Here is an 18,839-nt window from a genome sequence, read left to right on the forward strand (position 1 = left end):
TATAACAATTACAGCACGGAAACTGGCCATCTCGGCCCTACAAGTCCGTGCCGAACAACTTTTTTTCCCTTAGTCCCACCTGCCTGCACTCATACCATAACCCTCCATTCCCTTCTCATCCATATGCCTATCCAATTTATTTTTAAATTATACCAATGAACCTGCCTCCACCACTTCCACTGGAAGCTCATTCCACACTGCTACCACTCTCTGAGTAAAGAAGTTCCCCCTCATATTACCCCTAAACTTCTGTCCCTTAATTCTGAAGTCATGTCCTCTTGTTTGAATCTTCCCTATTCTCAAAGGGAAAAGGGAAGTACTCCAGCATTTTGTGTCTATCTTCAGTGTAAACAAGCATCTGCAGTTCCTTCCTACATAACTAACACAAGGCACTGGATAGAAACCAGCAAAACTGTCTCCACAAAATCCTTCAATTTCACTGGAAGGATAAATAAACTGTGTCCTAAATATCTATGTCCTCTCATGGGTCAACTTAGCCAGCACTGAGATCCTAATTATTTTCCTTAAAATTTGTTGGTCAGGTTATGTTGTTTGTATGGCCAACACCAGGCTCTTGAAACAGACACCTTATTGCAAGTGCTGTCACGGGAGATTGTCAAGCTGACAGAGATTCAAGGATATGCAGGAAGCTTCCTTGAAGAAGAACACCATTCCATCTAGTCCTTTGGATGTCTAGCCCAGGAACGCTCAAAGGGGGCCTTTCGGATGGTATTGAGAACCTCAAGTCCATGTACCTGAAGCAGACAAAACCCGGCACATTCACTCACAGAGTAGCCAGGCCATGTCTTGGACCACTTGTGGTTCAAACACTGGGCTCATCAGCTGCCTCAAAGTCCACAAAATTGAAGTGGAAGCAAGGCATCTTTGATCTCAAGGTTCTGCTGAAAAAGGAGATCATATATTTTTATGGAATTGCTTACTTTCTTTTGGTCTGTCAGGAAGCCAATAACTTCCTTCAATTCAGGACGGAACTCTACACTGGCCGATCATTAAACATGTTTCCAGGTCGATGACAAAGAGCAGGCCTTTGGACAGTTGAAGTTGGTCCATTTGGAAATGAGCAGATTCAGCATTCCAATGTCCATATCCTAACCATCACCAAGTCAAGGAGCCTCTGACCCTATGCCCACTGACGTGCTTATATTGCTGGGGTGGGGAATGCAGGGTGCCGCAAGATGCTTATGTATTGAAGTTCATGATGAACATGGTAAGGCCAATGAACAAAGTATAACAGCAGAAGAGTAGTATTAATCCTGAACTTAGTTTTGTTTATAGAAACAGGCCCTTTGGCCCACCGAGTCGGCACCGACCACCTATCCCCGCACATTAACACTATCCTACACACACTAGGGACCATTTATACTCATACCAAGCCAATTAACCTGCAAACCTGTACGTCTTTGGAGTGGGGGAGGAAACCGGAGTTCCAGGAGAAAACCCACGCAAGTCATGGAGAGAACGTAAAACTTCGTACACACTACACCCGTAGTCAGGATCGAACACACATCCCTGGCATTGTAAGGCAGCAAATCTACCGCTACGCCAAATATCCTTTGTAGGATGGGGATTTAGCTGGCAAGGCCAAGGATTTTTGACCAATGTTAGTACGCCTTGGAAAGGTAATAACTATTTTAGCTTTCTTCACCAGCTAATGTGAAGTAAGGATCACCTGACTGAGGACTGCAGTCACTGACTGAGGACTGCATTCACGTAGACAGCAAGGAAAAGTTTTCTTTGGTATGGGGATGAGAATACAGATGAAAAATGACCACGAGTAAAAAAGGTGGTGAATTAGGTTGTGAAAGTGGGACAGGCCCTTTACCATACTCACTCAAGTGGCCGGCCTGTACCACAAGTAAAAAAGGTGGTGAATTAGGTTGTGAAAGTGGGACGGTGTTGAAGCAAGTGTAACTGAACAATAACCAGCCACTGGGTTTTAAAGGTGACCTGCTGTGCTACATTGGACAGCAAAATGCCACAACATTTATGCATCATCATATGTGTAGCTAATTCCCATCATAGAATTGCTACTTGTTTCTGAATCAGTTCTTATCATTTTGATTTCTGAATCTGGACACATTTTATATTGTGGTCATTATAAACTCTCAAGCATTCTTTGCTCATTTCTCAGAACTCTGACTTGCTATGGGCGGACTTTCACCAGAAGGTGGTTGACCAGTCTTTGTTGACGCTGGACACATACCTGGGCCAGTTTCCTGATATCAAGGTATGGTCTGATTACAACGTGTTCAATTGATAAAAGTGACCGCTGCCTAAAATGTGCATGTGTCATCCAGAGGGTGATTTTGACTGCAGACTGCAGTGTGAATCAGATGATCGTGGACTGCCTTCTCATTGTACTGTTACCCTGATAGTTATTAAGTTTACAGAACTAGAAATCGGGAGATTTATACTAGAGAACTGATCTGATTTTAGTTTAGAGATTCTGAGCGGAAACCGGCCCTTCGGCCCACTAAGTATGTGCCGAGCAGCAATCCCCGCGCATTAACACTATCTTACACACACTAGGGACAATTTACACATATACCAAGCCAATTAACTTGTATACCTGTATGTCTTTGGAATGTGAGAGGAAACCAAAGATCTTGGAGAAAACCCACGCTGTAATGGGGAGAACGTACAAACTCCGTACAGACAGCACCCGTAGTCAGGATCGAACATGGGTCTCTAGCGCTGCGAACGCTGTAAAGCAGCAACTCTACCGCTGCGCCACCGTACAGCCCTATTGATGTTGCCCATTTTATCTAATCTGCCAGTGAATGCATGATACCCACACAAAATGTATTCTCATATTAAGAACTTTCTTGCCAATATCTCCCTCCTCCAATCACCATTGTTGACCATCTTCCACCATCGTTTGCCCTTTCCTGCCTCCTGCCTCCTGACACTCTCTGCCACTTCTTGAGGGAGCAACTGCCCACAAACCACTTGTTACCCACAAGAATACACAAGGAAATAAGTGTAGCAATGATCATCTTGCCTTCAATCCGCTCCCACCATACAATCTGGCAATGATTAATCTTACACTGGGCCCAATTTGCCAGTTCAATTCGCCAATCTTTCAAAAATGTATCTATTTGCTCTTTAAATACCTCCCGTGATCTAACCTTTAGACCACTTGGGATAGAGAATCTAGAGATTGCCACCATCTATGTAAAGTTCCTATGCACCTTGGTTTTAAATAGTTACCCCTGTCCCACTTAGGAGACCTAAACAGCAACCTCTGGCGACGTTGCCCGCCACCCAAGGTTTCCATGAGATCACCGGAGGTTTTGGTCACTCTCCCTAATGGTCGAAAGTGGTTTCCGCGTGGTCGAGGCTTCATCTAGGTTGCTGCTATTTTTTCATCATGATTAAAAGCGGCCTCGACTAACAATAGGTTGCCGTTTTAAAAATCGATCATTTTTTAGTCGCAGGTCTAGTCGAAGCCGGATTTATTTATAGTCGAGGAAGGTTTTCAACATATGCGTGGGAGGTGGTAGGAGGTTACAGGTCACCTCGACCTTGATTTTTTTTTGGGTGGTGGGCAAGGTCACCAGTGGTTGCTGTTTAGGTCTCCTAAGTGGGACAGGGGCTTAACTATGTCTCAACATCCTCTTAGCAGGCAAAGCCGACCACTTCCAAAAGACGTGGTCTACGTTTTTGGAACTATTACAAGCATAAGGTGCAATAGTAAGTTAAATCTTTTTCTTTTTTTTTTAAATAAATAAATAAATAAAAGATACCAGGATCTGGCAATGGGGGGTAAAAAAAACCCCCAACAAAAACAGACTTGGTTGCTAGTCCCTTTCTGCGGAGTTTAATGTTATAATAGAACGATTGTTTCTCCTTTCTTTTTCCTTCTTTTCTAGGGTCTACTTTCTTTCTTTACTTCCTTCTCTAACTTCTTTTCTAAGGGGCTTTCTTTTCTCAACACTCTCCTGCACCTTCACGACTCTTGCGCACTTTCCTTACTTCCTTTACTGCTATCTTTTTTTTAAAGCTCAAAAAATGAAGCGGTACAAAAAATGTATTAAGACATATGTTGTGTATTATTGTAACTTACCGTACTTCTAATAAAAAAAATAAAAAACCCCCCCCAAAAAAACAAATAAAAACTATGTCTCAACAGCAACCCATTTCAACCATTTGCTCCCCAGACCACAATTTACCATCTCTGCCAACCCCCCCCCCCCCCAACGATGACTTCCCTGCACATATATCTTCTTCCCTTACAAACCCATGTAGTCATAAATTCATACAGCATGGAGCCCATTAACAAAAAAATGCACAGGTTGGAGATCTGAAAACAAATAAAGCAGAAAACTGCTACAATTATTCATAAGATAGAGCAGTGTCTGTGGGAAAATAAATTAAAAAAAACTCCATTAGTCTGGCACTCACAGAACTTTTGCCAGTGCCAAACCAACAGATTTATCAGATTTTATTTTATTAATACTCCAACACACTTTTGGAGGAGTTAGTTGGGACAGGGACTATACCAACATTTAAGAAACAGACAGGTACATGGATAGGACAGGTTTGGAGGGATATGGGCCAAACAAGGGCGGGTGGGACTAGTGTAGCTAAGACATGTTGGCCGGTGTGGGCAAGTTGGGCGTTGTATAACTCCATGACTTTTTCTTTATTTATGAATAACTTGATATTATACAGTAACACTTCAGTTACTCTGGTAATTAAAAGAAACACGTTGGACACAGAACAAACGGGTAAGTGTCAAGGACGCATGGGACCTTATGCCCAAGCAATAGGGAGCAGGGAGGGTCTTGCTCTGTGAGAGCGGCTGGGGAGCATGGGAATGGGAGTGCTGGTGAATGAGCAGGGGGTGTAGGACTGGATCCTCAGAGAGTGTGTGGGAATTTTGGACCCAGGAATCTCTACAAAATGAACTGGGAACACAACAAACATCAAGTGTGTGAGCCACATGCAGAACCATCAGGACTTCTGGACACATCATCGGTGTCCTAATCTAGTTAATATTTCTGGTCACTTTTTGTTAGAGGTCTCTCTAGTGTCCTGGCCGAAAATATATCCCAGCAATAGTTAATCTGAAGGTGATCAGATTGGTAATTGTGGAGTTGTGTCTGTGCTCAAATTGGTTGTTGCTTCATCTACATTAGTCGTCAGGCTTCACAAGTGTTAAGTTCATGATTGTGAACTGATTTTGGATGTCGTGAGGTGACAAAAGGGTTTCCGCCCCTCCACAATGTGTCAAAATGTAGATGGTAATAATACTTTCCTTCTACTTTGTGACCAGTATATGGGGGGATGATACTTCCAATGTCACAGTCTGATGAATAGTTATGGTGAAATGCACAAAGTGCCTGTTGGATGTTGCTGTACATACTGCAAACTCAAACTGATGGTCTATTCACGCCTTTCGCATCTTCACAGACTCGAATTGCAAAGCGCAGCAGAAAGCTGGTTGACTACGACTGTGCCCGACATCACCTAGAGTCCTTGCAGCACTCAAGACGAAGGGATGACAGTAAACTCGTCAAGGTAGGCAGATCACTTAGAAGCAGTGATGTTATTGATTTGAAATTATTCCTCTCAACAAAGTGAAATTAGATGCATGCAACACTGAACTGACAACGGCGTACAAGTGAAATAGGTACTTAATGTGTGTTGCCGGATCAATGATCAATGATTGCCGATTCACACCATGCCACCCACAAGACTCCCATAGATCACAGCTGCTCAGTCATCAATGATGAGCCCACAACCCAGTTAGAGGGATTGCTATGCCTTGCTTGAATAAGTACAGGTGCTGACAATGATTGTGTTGCTAATGAATAATATGCATTGTCATAGTTTGGACTGTTGGCTCAATCAATTGAATATATTATAGGCATGTTCTTTTTGGCACATTGGCGTTCATCAGTCAGAGTATTGAGTATAGAAGTTGGGAGGTCCATGTTGCAGTTGTATGAGAGATGATGGTGAGGCCGCATTTAGAATATTGTGTTCAGTTCTGGGCACCATGTTATAGGAAAGATGTTGTCAAGCTGGAATGGGTACAGAGAAGATTTACAAGGATGTTGTCAGGACTAGAGGGTCTGAGCTATTGGCGAGGTTGAGTAGGCTGGAACTCTATTAATTGGAGCGCAGGTGGATGAGTGGTGATCCTTTTGAGGTGTATAAAATCATGAGAGGAATAGATCGGGTAGATGCGCAAAGCCACTTGCCCAGAGTGAATCGAGGACCAGAGGACCTAGGTTTAAGGTGAAGGGGATAAGATTTAATAGGAATCTGAAGGGTAACCTTTTCCCAAAAACGGGTGGTGGGTGTATGGGACAAGCTGCCAGAGGAGGTAGTTAGATAGGTACATTGATAGGACAGGTTTGGAGGGATATGGATCAAACGCAGGCAGGTGGGGCTACTGTAGCTGGGACATGTTGGCCGGTGTTGGCAAGTTGGATCAAAGGGCCTGTTTCCATGCTGTATCACCTTAAGACTCTATGTGTAGGAAGGAACTGCAGATGCTTTTTTAAACTGAAGATAGACACAAAAAGCTGAAGCAGACGGCATCTCTGGAGAAAAGGAATATGTGACGTTTCGGGTCGAGACCCTTCTTCAGTCTCTGGAAATGGCTACATCCATAACCTGGACATCTCCCAAGTCTTTGAACGGTGCTGCAATGAGGGGACTACTTGCAATGGCTGTAGCATTGCTCTTGGTGAAGGTGGTCGAACGATCTTCCCTTCAAATTGATTGTTCCTGCAAAGAATGGTCAGTCCTTGGTGCCAGTTCAACACCTGCAGTTAATTGAAACACTGCTTCAATATCTCTCTAATCCGTCAAATTCCTTCAGTCCCAATCTCAAAGGAATACCCCTTATGTGGCTTTGGCTCCACTTCTCCATGCACCAAATGAATGCTGTTTGCTTTGTGACTTCATCACAAATCTTGAATGAGGGCCAGCTTTGTAGGTTACTGTCTTGCCCAAACGGGACCACACAATCTTGAAGGAAGTTGAATATTCTTCAAACTGTCTCACTTGTCGCATTAGTTTTGCAATGTTACAATCCACTGCTCATTACAATGGTCTAGGGTGTACTTTACTCTGAGTACACGGTTGTCCTAGTACTCCTTGGAGAACGCTAACTTGTATTTCCTAAACAAATCACTTCTAATTGTGTTGCGACTGAAGACACAGAATACATAATTGGGAAAAAGCCAAATCACTGGACTCTCCAGTGGCCAGAGTTAAACTTTCATAAAGGACAGGTGGTCGCTCCAGAACATCTCATAGTGATCTTCGTGCCTGGGTCCCTTGGTGATGTAGAAACAAGGAACTGCAGAAACTGGTGTACCAACGAAGACACAAAGTTCAGGAGTAACTCAGTGGGTCAGGCAGCATCTCTGGAGAATGTGGATAGGTGACTTTTCAGGTTGGGACTCTTCTTCAGACTGCTATAGGGAAGGTGGGGGTGGGGGGGGGGGGGGGGGGGGGTGGGGGGAGAAAGTTGGGAGAGAGGAGGAGCAAGACAAATTCTGGCAGGTAGTAGTTGGATAAACGCAAAAAGCTGGAGTAACGCAGTGGGTTCGCAGCATCTCTGGAGAGAAGGAATAGGTGACGCTTCGGGTCAAGACCCTTCTCGAAATGTCACCTATTCCTTTTCTCCAGTGATGTCGCCTGACCCACTGACATACTCCAGCATTTTATGTCTATCTTCAGTGTAAACCAGCATTTGCAATTCCTTCATACACAGGTAATAGGTGGATATAGGTGAGGTGGGGCGAGGGGAGGGGTTGATAGGCAGATGGTTGGACAAATGCCAGAGATGGGGAAAAAAAAAACAGCAGGTGTAAGACAAAAGGATTGAAAAGTTGCAAATTGTGAATGTAGTGGTGATATATTTGTGGTTGCTGGGGAAAAGGCTGATTTGAGCGGGAAGGCAGCGAGTGAACCAAGGAGATGCAGAGGGAGCGGTCTGTGTTGAAGGTGTAAATGGGTGAGGATGGGCCGGTGTGACTTGTAGGTTGGATCACATTGAGGTGACAGAATTGTTGGAGGATGATCTGTCAGATGCGGAGGCTGGGCAGGTGAAAAGTAAGGACCAGAGGAACACTTGCATTAACCATCTCGGGGGGTATGGGGAGGGCGGGGGGGGGGGCAGCGGGATCTAAACTATGGGACACAGAGGAGACATAGCTAAGAGATCCCTTGGCGATGTGCCTCTTAATCTCTCCTTTCCTGCTGGTGGTGGTCACTGCAGAAGCTGCGGCCAGCACGTGGGTAGCTGCTGCAAGACAGAAGCTGAACAATGAGCACCGCAGTGTTCCAAGTACCAAGACACACTGGGAAAAATCCCTTTATGTCATGCACGATACTTCCCTCCTTAATGTGTCCAACAGCTTCACATCTGTGGGTATCATGATTGCAGACAGCATCATCCGAGTCCACTGCAGTCTGTCGCTGGCCACCATTGGATCTTCTAATAATCTTGTGTGCTCACATCCATGCAAACAGGAGTCAGAGTTTTCCTTGAATTTCCTTGTTTGCGGTTCCATGCGTCAAACACCTAAACCAAAAAATGTCTGGAAGTTACACCTTTTAGCCAGTGCCTTTAACCTGATAAAATGGTTGCTGCAAATATTCTCTAGGTCGCAGCCTCGCCAAAGAATCTTGCTTCCATTCATTACAAATGCTGGATGGTCTACACCTCCGTCATAGTAAGTCCCGCTATTTCTAACCTTCCTACCTTTGGCATTTGTGTTCTCATGTTATCTCTGCTGATGGCACATGTGGCGCCAAAATTATTACATGGCCTCAAATAAATAAAGATGAAGCCACCTTCACCATCACTCCTTGGTCAACCAGGGGCTCATGTCTTGGGGGAAACTGTTTACATTTGTGAAACTTTAACTCCCCTTCCCATTCCCACACTGACATTTCTGGCCTGGGCCTCCTCCATTGTCAGAGTGAGGCCAAACGCAAATTGGAGGAACATCACCTCGTATTTCCCTTGGACAGCTCACAGCCCAGAGGTATGAATATTAATTTCTCTAACTTCAAATAACCCTTGCATCCCTTCTCTCCATTCCACCCCCACCCAAGTTGTACCAGTTTCAAAGTCATCTTGTTGAGTTCCATTGTCTGCAACTCGTTTTCACCCAGCCCACAACTAACATTGGCTTGTTCCCTTTAATCATCGTTACTTTTTTGCATATCTTTCATTAATTTCTTCCATATCTCTCTATATCATCGTCTATATCTCTCGATTCCCCTTCCCCTGACTCTCAGTCTGAAGAAGGTTCTTGACCCGTAACATCAGCTACTCCTTTTCTCCAGAGATTCTGTCTGACCCTCTGAGTTACTCCAGCTTTTTGTATCTACCTTACATTTGTGAAAGTCCTTTCCATCCACGTGGCTATTGTGCAAATTCCCTCATTTGCCAGATCCAGTGTGTCAGAGTTTTCCTTGAATTTTCTAGTTTGGGATTCCACACACCATCCATGAAAAGGTTCTGAAAGTTACAGCTTTCAACCAGTTCCTTTCACCTGGTGACATGGTTGCTGCAGACATAGTGGGCTAAAGGACCCATTCCTTCGCTGTACTATTCTATGATCTATCTTCTGAGGCAGTCGCTCACTGTCTTTCTGGTCCCTTGTTGCATGTACCCAAGATATAATCAAATCTCTGAAAGCATTGGATTAAAATATCCCACCAAAATCCTCACAATGTTTTCATTGGAGCCCTCGTTACTGTATATTTGCCGTTATCTCATATGTCTACCTTGCTGCTACCATGAGTAATATAGACAATAGACAATAGGTGCAGGAGGAGGCCATTCGGCCCTTCGAGCCGGCACCACCATTCACTGTGATCATTGCTGATCATCTACAATCAGTACCCCGTTCCTGCCTTCTCCCCATACCCCTTGACTCCTCGTATTGCCCTCCTCACATGTGACTGTGTGATTTTGCTGTTTATCCCCCGGCAGGACCATGACAATATGCTTGTTCAGGATATCCCCCATTTTATGTACTTTTCCAATTCACCCTACTGAGTGAGGATCCTGGTTGGTAAAGGCGCAATGTTAAGAGCTATCACTAGGCCTAGAGCAGTCACACCATTTATTTGATTCCAAGGGTATGGAAGCGCACTGCTTTATCACACTTGGTGTATGTATCCAGAGAAGCTCCAGTTGATAAATCCTTGCGAGTTTCAGGTAAATGTTCAAATGGGGGAATCTCCCGTCCTTAATCTCTCAGCAATTAGCGTTTAAACCACTGAGGCTGAGCACTGCTCATTTACACTATCCTACACACACTAGGGACAATGTTACATTCATACCAAGCCAATTAACCTACAAACTTGCACGTCTTTGGAGTGTGGGAGGAAACCGAAGATCTTGAAGAAAATCCACGCAGGTCATGGGGAGAAGGTACAAACTCCATACAGTCAGCACCCGTAGTCAGGAACGAACCCGGGTCTCTGGCGCTGTAAGCCAGCAACTCTACGGCTGCATCACCGTGCCGTCCAGAGAAAAACGTCGTACCCCAAAAAAATGAGATGAACGCTCAGAAATAAATCTGAGCCAGTTTGGGTCAGTACGTGTAGGCTTGTTGGTACACCATTTTCCACCTTTTAAGTGGGCCGGGAAAAGATTTTTGCTTAATCTGTCTAACCTCTGGTGTTCGATATCACAGTCAGGGGTTAAGTTAATGCAGAAAAACAAAGATTAAAATCTTCTAGAGAGTCCCAAAACCCATCAATATTAGTACGGGTAGACACAAAATGCTGGAGTAACTCAACGGGTCTGAAGAAGGGTCGCGACCCAAAACGTCACCCATTCCTTCTCTCCAGAGATGCTGCCTGTCCCATATAATCAGGCAGCAGGATACTCCAGCATTTTGTGTTTACAGTTTGAACCAGCATCTGCAGTTCCTTCTTACACAATAGTAGTACAGGTGTTAACTTCTCGAATGTAAGACTAGCTTTCACCAGGGCCCAGCTTCATTATATTGGTGACATGTCTGAAACGTGAATGGGTTAAGCTAAATGGCATGGAAATCAGATATCATTTCTCCTGTCGTTTAGCCTTTGGAACCAGAGTTCTATTCTGTGCAGAATGAACAAAGGCACATCATTAAGCCGTTGCAGCTGGAGATAAGAGGACATTGCTCTCCAGTTTGGTGGTCAATCCCTCTTGCTTGACTGTGTGACAGCTTTAAGCTTTAATCATTTCCTGCAATGAAAGCGATTTATGTTTTAAAATAAACCCTTGACTCCTTTTCATTTCAGGCAGAAGAGGAATTTCAAAAGGCACAGAAAGTCTTTGAAGAATTAAATATTGACCTACAGGACGAATTGCCATCATTGTGGTCAAGGTATTAAGCTCCATCCTCTAATGTCGTGCAAGATGTGTTGTCTAAAAGCATGTCTTTTTCTCTCTGATTTTCATATTTTCAATGTCAAATCCGTCTATCCGTACAAGACCTTTCTTTCTACTACTGAGGCTGACGGTCATTATTTCGAGCAACTTGCCACATATTTCACCCAACTGTCCTTTACAATATTATGTGTCTGGTCTTAAGTTGGGCTCACTTTAGGTTGGGTAAGCTTTGCTGATGAAACTGGAATAGGATAGAGTCACAGAGTCATGGAGTCATAGAGTGATACAGTGTGGAAACAGGCCCTTTGGCCCAACCTGCCCACACCGGCCAACATGTCCCAGCTGCGCAGTCCACCTGCCGCGTTTGGTCCATATCCCCCCCTCCCCCCCCCAAACCTGTCCTACCATATACCCATCTAACTGTTTCTTAAGTGTTGGGATAGTCCCTGCCTCAACTACCTCCTCTGACAGCTCAATCCATACCCCCACCACCCTCTGTGTGAAAAAGTTACCCCTCAGATTCCTATTAAATCTTTTCTCCTTCACCTTAAAACTACGCCCCATTGTCCTTGATCCATTTACTCTGGGCAAGAGACAACTATTCTGAATGGAAAGTAAGCAAGAAGCCGCACTAAAGTCCACACAGCCTTCCAGGCATTAGGTGAATGCACTGAACTAACTGCTGAAACATCTGGTAGAGAACCCATGAAGACTCAAGATGTCCTCATGGATCGTGAAGAGCAATTCCACCCGTCAGCAAAGTGGCACTACACGGAGAATTGCTGCCTCACATTTCCTCGTGACCTTGGATCAATCTTGACCTCTCGTGCCGTCTTTCTAGAGCTTGTAGGGGGGCCTCCAGGTGGGCTTCTTAGCAGTGCTCCAGTTCCTTCTTGCATCCCAATGATGTTGGTAGATTAATTGGCCGCTGTGATTGTCCTTGTGCAAGTGGGGCGTAGAGTCTGCAGCATATTTATTGGAATATTCGAAGAATAGGAATGGGGGAATGGGTTTGCTCTGTGAGCCAGCAGAGACTTGATGGGCCAAGTGGCCTCTTTATGTTGTAAGGAAGAATGGAAAAGGTCTGTGCTTGAAAGGTTATATATTATTGTTAGGCCTGCTCTCTCAGGCCATTGTTCATAAGGTCATTAGGAATTGGAGTGGAATCAGGCCATTTGGCCCATCAAGTCTATGCCATTCAATTTGGCTGATCTATATCTCCCTCCTAACCACATTCTCCTGCCTACTCCCCATAACCTCTGACATCTGCACTAACCAAGAATCTATCTACCTCTGCTTTAAAAATATCCAGTGACTTGGCCTTCACAGCCAGTGAAGAATTCCACAGATTCACCACCCTCTGATTAAAGACATTTCTCCTCATCTCTTTCCGAAAAGAACATCCTTTAATTCTGCGGCTATGACCTCTAGACTCTCCCACTAGTGGAAACATCCTCTCCACATCCATTCTATCCATGCCTTTCACTATTCTGTATGTTTCAATGAGGTTCTTCTAAAGAATGCTGTTTTCTGCTGAGGTAGATTAGTCTCACACTTGTTCGGTCTAAAGAATTGCACACTGCCATTGTCTGCACAACCCTCACTGTGAACACTTCAGCCCCTCCTGTATGTCACTGGGGCTTAGCAGGAAGTTTAGTTTAGTTTAGATATACAGTAGGGAGGTAACAGACCCTTGGGTCCATCAGATCCGCACCGACCAGCGATCCCCGCACATTAACACTATTTTACACTAGGAACAATTTTTACATTTATACCAAGCCAGTACACCTACAAACCTGTAAGTCTCTGGAGTGTGTGAGGAAACCAAAGTTCTCGGAGAAGACCCACGCAGGTCACGGGGAGAACGTATAAACTCCGTACAGGCAGCACCCCGTAGCCAGGATCGACAGCAACTCGACGGCTATTGTTTTACTGAAACAAACAGTAAGCAGGTCAAAGCAGCATAGTTCAACTTTCTGGAGCGCCATGGTGAATGGGCGACTGGAGCTGTTTTATCTATTACCCTGTCAAGCTGCAGTCAACATTGTCACGGAGTGGGAAAAGGTGCGATTGTGCACATTCCTTGTTGCAGTGCCACTGGTCGGAGCCAGCCTGTTATGAGAAGTTGCCAAACAGAACCTCACCAACTATCTTAAGCAGAGCAGGGAGGAGGCTGCAGAGAGCCATTCTCAGTCCTTCACCAGTGGATACTAGTGTTTGTAGGAAAGACAAACTGGTGTTTGTTGCAGTTAAATACAGTGAATTGTGCAATTATACATCATGAAAGGAATGTATAAAAGGAGAATTTTCTCAATGAATATAGAGAAATTAAAACAGTCAAATGATGCAGAAGACTATAAAAGCTGGCAAGTACCGTTCTGGATTTTTCATGTAATACCAAAGGGAGATTATGGTCATTTTGCCCTGGTAAGATCACAGTTGGAATAAAGTTAAGTGTTTGGTTATAGAGTTTTCCTTCATAGTTTAGTTTAGTTTAGTTTAGTTTAGGGATACAGCATGGAAACAGGCCATTCAACCGACTGAGTCTTTGCCGACTAGCCACTCCCGTACACTAGTAGTATCCTACACACTAGGGACAATTTATATATTTTTACCAAAGCCAATTAACCCACAAACCTGTACGTCATTGGAGAGTGGGAGGAAACCGGAGCCACCGGAAAACCCCACGCAGTCACAGGGAGAACGTACAAACTCCGTACAGACAAGCACCTGTAGTCAGAATCAAATCCGGGTCTCTGGTGCTGTAAGGCAGCAACACTACCGCTGCGTCACCGTGCCGCCCTGTGGCTATGGGAACTGTATTTAAGAAGACACTTTGATGAATGGAAAAGTGCAGATATGGAAACACCATCAAGAATCTGGGACTATTTCCAAGGGGATCAATGAGATAGTAAAGGGGCTGTCCCACTGCGGCAACCTAATTGGCGAGTTTAGAAGAGTTTAGGAGAGTTTGAAAAAATGTCCCGTTGAAGACCTCCTTCGACTATGTAGAAGACCTCCTTCGACCTCCTTCGACTATGTTGAAGACTAGCTTCGACTAGCTACGACTAACTTCGGGAAAAGTGGACACCGAATAGTGAGGAGTGAAGACAACCTGCTTTGACCTCCCTTTGACTATGTTGAAGACCATCTACGACTACCTTTGGCTACCTTCGATTACCTTTGATTGCCTTCGACTACCTTCGATTACCTATGAATAACATGCCGACCTACTATGACCTACTTCGACTAAACCAACGAGTTAAAATTTTTTCCATGGCGACCTTTTTTTACTCATTTTTCAGCCCGTTGAAAAATACGCCGAGAACCAGCTGAGGCCTCGAGTACGCGGGGACTACTCTCGAGCATGAAGGAGAGTTAAGGGCCTGTACCACATTCATGACCTAATTCACGACCTCTGCCGAGTTTGCCCTTCTCATGCTCGCAGCATGGTCGTCACGAGCAAAGATCTTAGAGCAGAGCAAGATGGGTTACTCTCACGCAAACGTGTAGTGCGCTCATGGGCGGATTCATGGGTGATTATAGGACCCATTTTAGCGACCAGTCCCCGCCATCTTGTTCCGCCATCTTGCTCCGCCATCTTGTTCCGCCATCTTGCTTCTGGCCAAAGATCGGATCTTTGTTTCCGCAGCGGGGAGAGGAAGTGAGCGGCCCGGGGAGAGGGGGTGTGGGGCCCGGGGCAGCGGGGAGAGGGGAGTGTGGGGCCCGGGGTAGTGGGGAGAGGGAGTGTGGGGCCCGGGGGAGCGGGGAAAGGGAGTGTGGGGGCCCGGGGAGAGGGAGTAGGCGGCCCGGGGCAGCGGGGAGAGGGAGTGTGCGGCCCGGAGCAGCGGGAGAGGGAGTGTGGAGCCCGGGGCAGCGGGAGAGGGAGTGTGCGGCCCGGGGAGAGGGAGTGCGCGGCCCGGGGCAGCGGGGAGAGGGGTGTGAGCGGCCCGGGGCAGCGGGGAGAGGGGGTGAGCGGCCCGGGGCAGCGGGGAGAGGGAGTGTACGGCCCGGGGCAGCGGGGAGAGGGAGTGCGCGGCCCGGGGCAGCGGGGAGAGGGGCATAGGAGGGGGGGAGAGATTATAGTGTGGGGGAGAGGACCTAGTTGTGTGTGAAGTTGCGGGGAGGTTTACAATGTTTCTTATTTAATGTCCCTTGTCGAGTCTGAAATAAAGTTCATCATTGGATCAGAAGAAATATAATTGTGTGTTATATGATTATATACATTTATATCACATTCATGTATGTGTGTTTATAAACATTTTATTCTTTATCAAGAATTAACAGAATTATGAACTAACAGAATTATGAATCTAACCCAATATCACACACAAAAACTTCCCCCGCAATGTCAATTACCCTGCGAGTCGGGTCGGTTCCGGTCACTACAAAATCAATTCAAACACTGCTTGTGAGCCATTTAAAAAGAAATGATTTAAAAAACATTAAAAAAGACAATTACCAGAGTCAAATTTTATTCTTGACAAGAAGTATGAACTGACAGAATTATGAATCTAACCCTATAATCACACACACAAACTGTTGCCCCGCAACATTGATTACACTGCGAGTCGGGTCAGGTAGGCTCCGGTTACTAAAATGGGCGGGGAAAAATGCCCAGGATCCCGTCCGTAGCATATTACACGTCAGCCCATTGTATTTCGCAGGAGTAACCCATCTTGCTCTGCTCTAAGACCTTTGGTCACGGGGTCGTAGGAGGTCGTAGGTAGGCCGTAGGTAGGTCGTGATGCTAGTCGTAGGTACTCGTGGCATCAAGTAGGTCGGGCCGTTTTTCTAGCCTGATAAAAAATGTCCACGAGTAAAAAAGGTAGTGGATTAGGTCGCGAAAGTGGGGCAGGCCCTTTACAAAGACCTCCTAGGACCTTGTGTCGACCATGCTGCGAGTATGAGCCGAGGGCAAACTCTTCTAAACTCGCCAATTAGGTCGCCGCAGTGGGACAGCCCCTTTAGATAACAGTTTTTAAATTATGGAAATATTTAGGTCTTGTTTGAGAGTTACATATTGAGAGTGGAAAAGTGATCTTGAATTGGACAGAAACATTGCAGAGGAACAACGTTAAGATTTTGCTGCTAGTACAGGAAGAAGGTTCATGATATGTGGGTCTACAGAACTTACTTTTACTGAAACAAACAGACATTTTCAAAGCATTTAGCAGGTTAACATTTCAGGCCATAAGGCAAATTATCTTCATTTCAGACTTCCAGCATCTGCAGTTACTTTGATTATCTGTTATCTCAAGATCTTCCTAAAACTTAAAAGAGAGAAGGAAATAATAGGGCCCAGTCAAAGGGACTATTATTGGCCATGTGTCTAATTCTCACTCCCAATTTAGGTATAATTTGCCTTTTATCAATTTTCATATTGTAATGTATTCATACATATTCATGTGTATGTTAATGAGTTGGTGTTCAATATAAGCAGGGAGTGCTGGGTAATAAATCTCTCTGTCGTGATCCAGGCAACCAGTATGTAAGTCTTCTTCTTCATTCTGCCGTCCGGAATGTAACAAAATTGGCAACGAGGACGGGATAGAGTTTGTGAACTCATCCTTTAACTACGGTGCAGGACTGTTTTGCAACATGCAATATTGTTTAACATTTTAAACAGCAATACGGAGCTGTGTCGCAGTTATTTTTGAGCTGGACACGATAGGCTGCAGATCCTTCTATGTATGGGATTGCAGTCTGCACAAATCGTAGAGGGTTTGTCAGGCTATCTCTATGTTGTGTCTACGTGGCAAGTTGGTGTATAAGATTGTATAAGATTTTAGACTGAGTTTTTTCTGTCTAGTTCCACAAGCTGGTATAATTTTTGTACAGCTAAGTTTTAGATGAATTGCTACACCAGAACAGACAGGAAATCAGGGGGTTTGAACGGACTTAAAAAAATAGAGAACGACACGATGGAGGCTTCCACGGCAGCAGATTGTTTGGTCATGAGCAAAGACCTGTACGAAACAAAGTTCCCACAGATACCATTGTTTGAGAGTAAGGTCAAGGTGAGAACCTACCCGGGCGAAGCTTTGAAAACATGCGGACAAATGAACTGTAAAGTTCAGCATAATGGTTAGTCAGTAACACTGCCCATCATAGTGGCCAGCTACAGAAATAAACCAACCCTCCTTGGAAAGGATTGGCTGAGTAGAAGAGAGTTAGACTGGAAGAACATTTTCAGTGTCGATTTGTCCAAATCAAGTCTTTAAAACGTCAGAAGCAAACATGCAAACATTTTTGCCAACAGTTACACGGGAATAACTGGGTCACAATCAACCAAGCCGTTGATGCGAACAATATCCGTTACCAACCTCGTAAGATCTGTACACAGAACTTAGTGGAGCAAGAGTCTTCACTGAACTGGATTTGTCTCATGCTTACGCCCAACAATATCGACAAGGAAAGTCAGCAGTACTTGACTATCAACATACATAAAGGCTTGTTTTCATATACAAAGCTGCCCTATGGTGGGATCCGCCCCGAAAATGTTCCAATCTGTCATGCACAAAATGTTACAAGGCATTCCGCACTGTGTGTGCAACCAGGATGACATAGTGATATTCACAGAGGGCATGGTAGAACATCTGGAAATCCTTGAGCAAGTTCTCACACGACTGAACTGCCACAGTGTCAAACTGTGACAAAGTAAATGTGCATTTGCGCAGTCAGAGGTGGTCTGCCTTGAACTCAAACTAGACGCCGAAGGACTTCGCCCTGTGAAGGCGAAAGTTGAAGCAATAGTGAATGCTCCAAAACCCAATAATGCGTCAGAGCTACGATCATTCCTTGGGATGGTGCAGTTCTATGCACGATTCTTTCCAGATTTAGCAACTGTGGTAAAGCCACTACATCATCTGCTACAAAATAATGCAAAATGGACGTGGGGAAAAGAACAACAACGTGCATATAACATCTGCAAGGAAAACTTGACAAGTGACAAACTCCTTGTTCACTACGATACGACACGCAAAATGAAACTTGCTTGTGATGCTTCAAGTTATGGTGTAAGTGCAGTGATCTCCCACGTAATGAATGACGAACGGGTAAAGCCTATTGCTTTTGCATCCTGTACCCTATCACCGAGTGAACGCAATTATGGACAGATAGAAAAGGAAGCACTCAGCATTGTGTTCGGAATCAAGAATCAGTTTCTTCTTGGCAGACCATTCACCCTAGTGACTGATCACAACTCACTACTAGTGATACTTGGTCCCAAGTCAGCTATACCTTCCACCATGGCATCAAGGATGCAGTGCTGGGCAATTTTGCTGTCGAAATATGACTACAAGGTTGTGCACAGAAGCTCCGAGTGCAACGCAGTTGCAGATGCATTGTCCCGGTTGCCCCATGAGAACTCTGACGTGGGAAGTGAGAACTCAATCTACACACTGCAAGTTGTAGATGAAGACTTTCCAGTGACTGCAACAGAAATTGCAGC

The 18,839-nt window shown here is 44.9% G+C and overlaps 1 protein-coding gene across 5 annotated transcripts in view; it reads left to right on the forward strand.

Moving 5' to 3' along the window:
- The window catches only part of LOC129696197 (amphiphysin-like), a 221,110-nt gene that overhangs the window by 67,189 nt on the left and 135,082 nt on the right, over positions 1–18,839 (forward strand). For all 5 annotated transcript variants that reach the window (XM_055633840.1, XM_055633841.1, XM_055633837.1 and 2 more), the window contains exons 5-7: positions 2,153–2,248; positions 5,437–5,544; positions 11,296–11,381. In XM_055633840.1, the coding sequence (XP_055489815.1) occupies positions 2,153–2,248; positions 5,437–5,544; positions 11,296–11,381 (290 nt within the window). The remainder of the gene's footprint in view (positions 1–2,152; positions 2,249–5,436; positions 5,545–11,295; positions 11,382–18,839) is intronic.

Source organism: Leucoraja erinacea, chromosome 4, assembly GCF_028641065.1.
Source record: "Leucoraja erinacea ecotype New England chromosome 4, Leri_hhj_1, whole genome shotgun sequence".
Taxonomy (NCBI): domain Eukaryota; kingdom Metazoa; phylum Chordata; class Chondrichthyes; order Rajiformes; family Rajidae; genus Leucoraja; species Leucoraja erinaceus.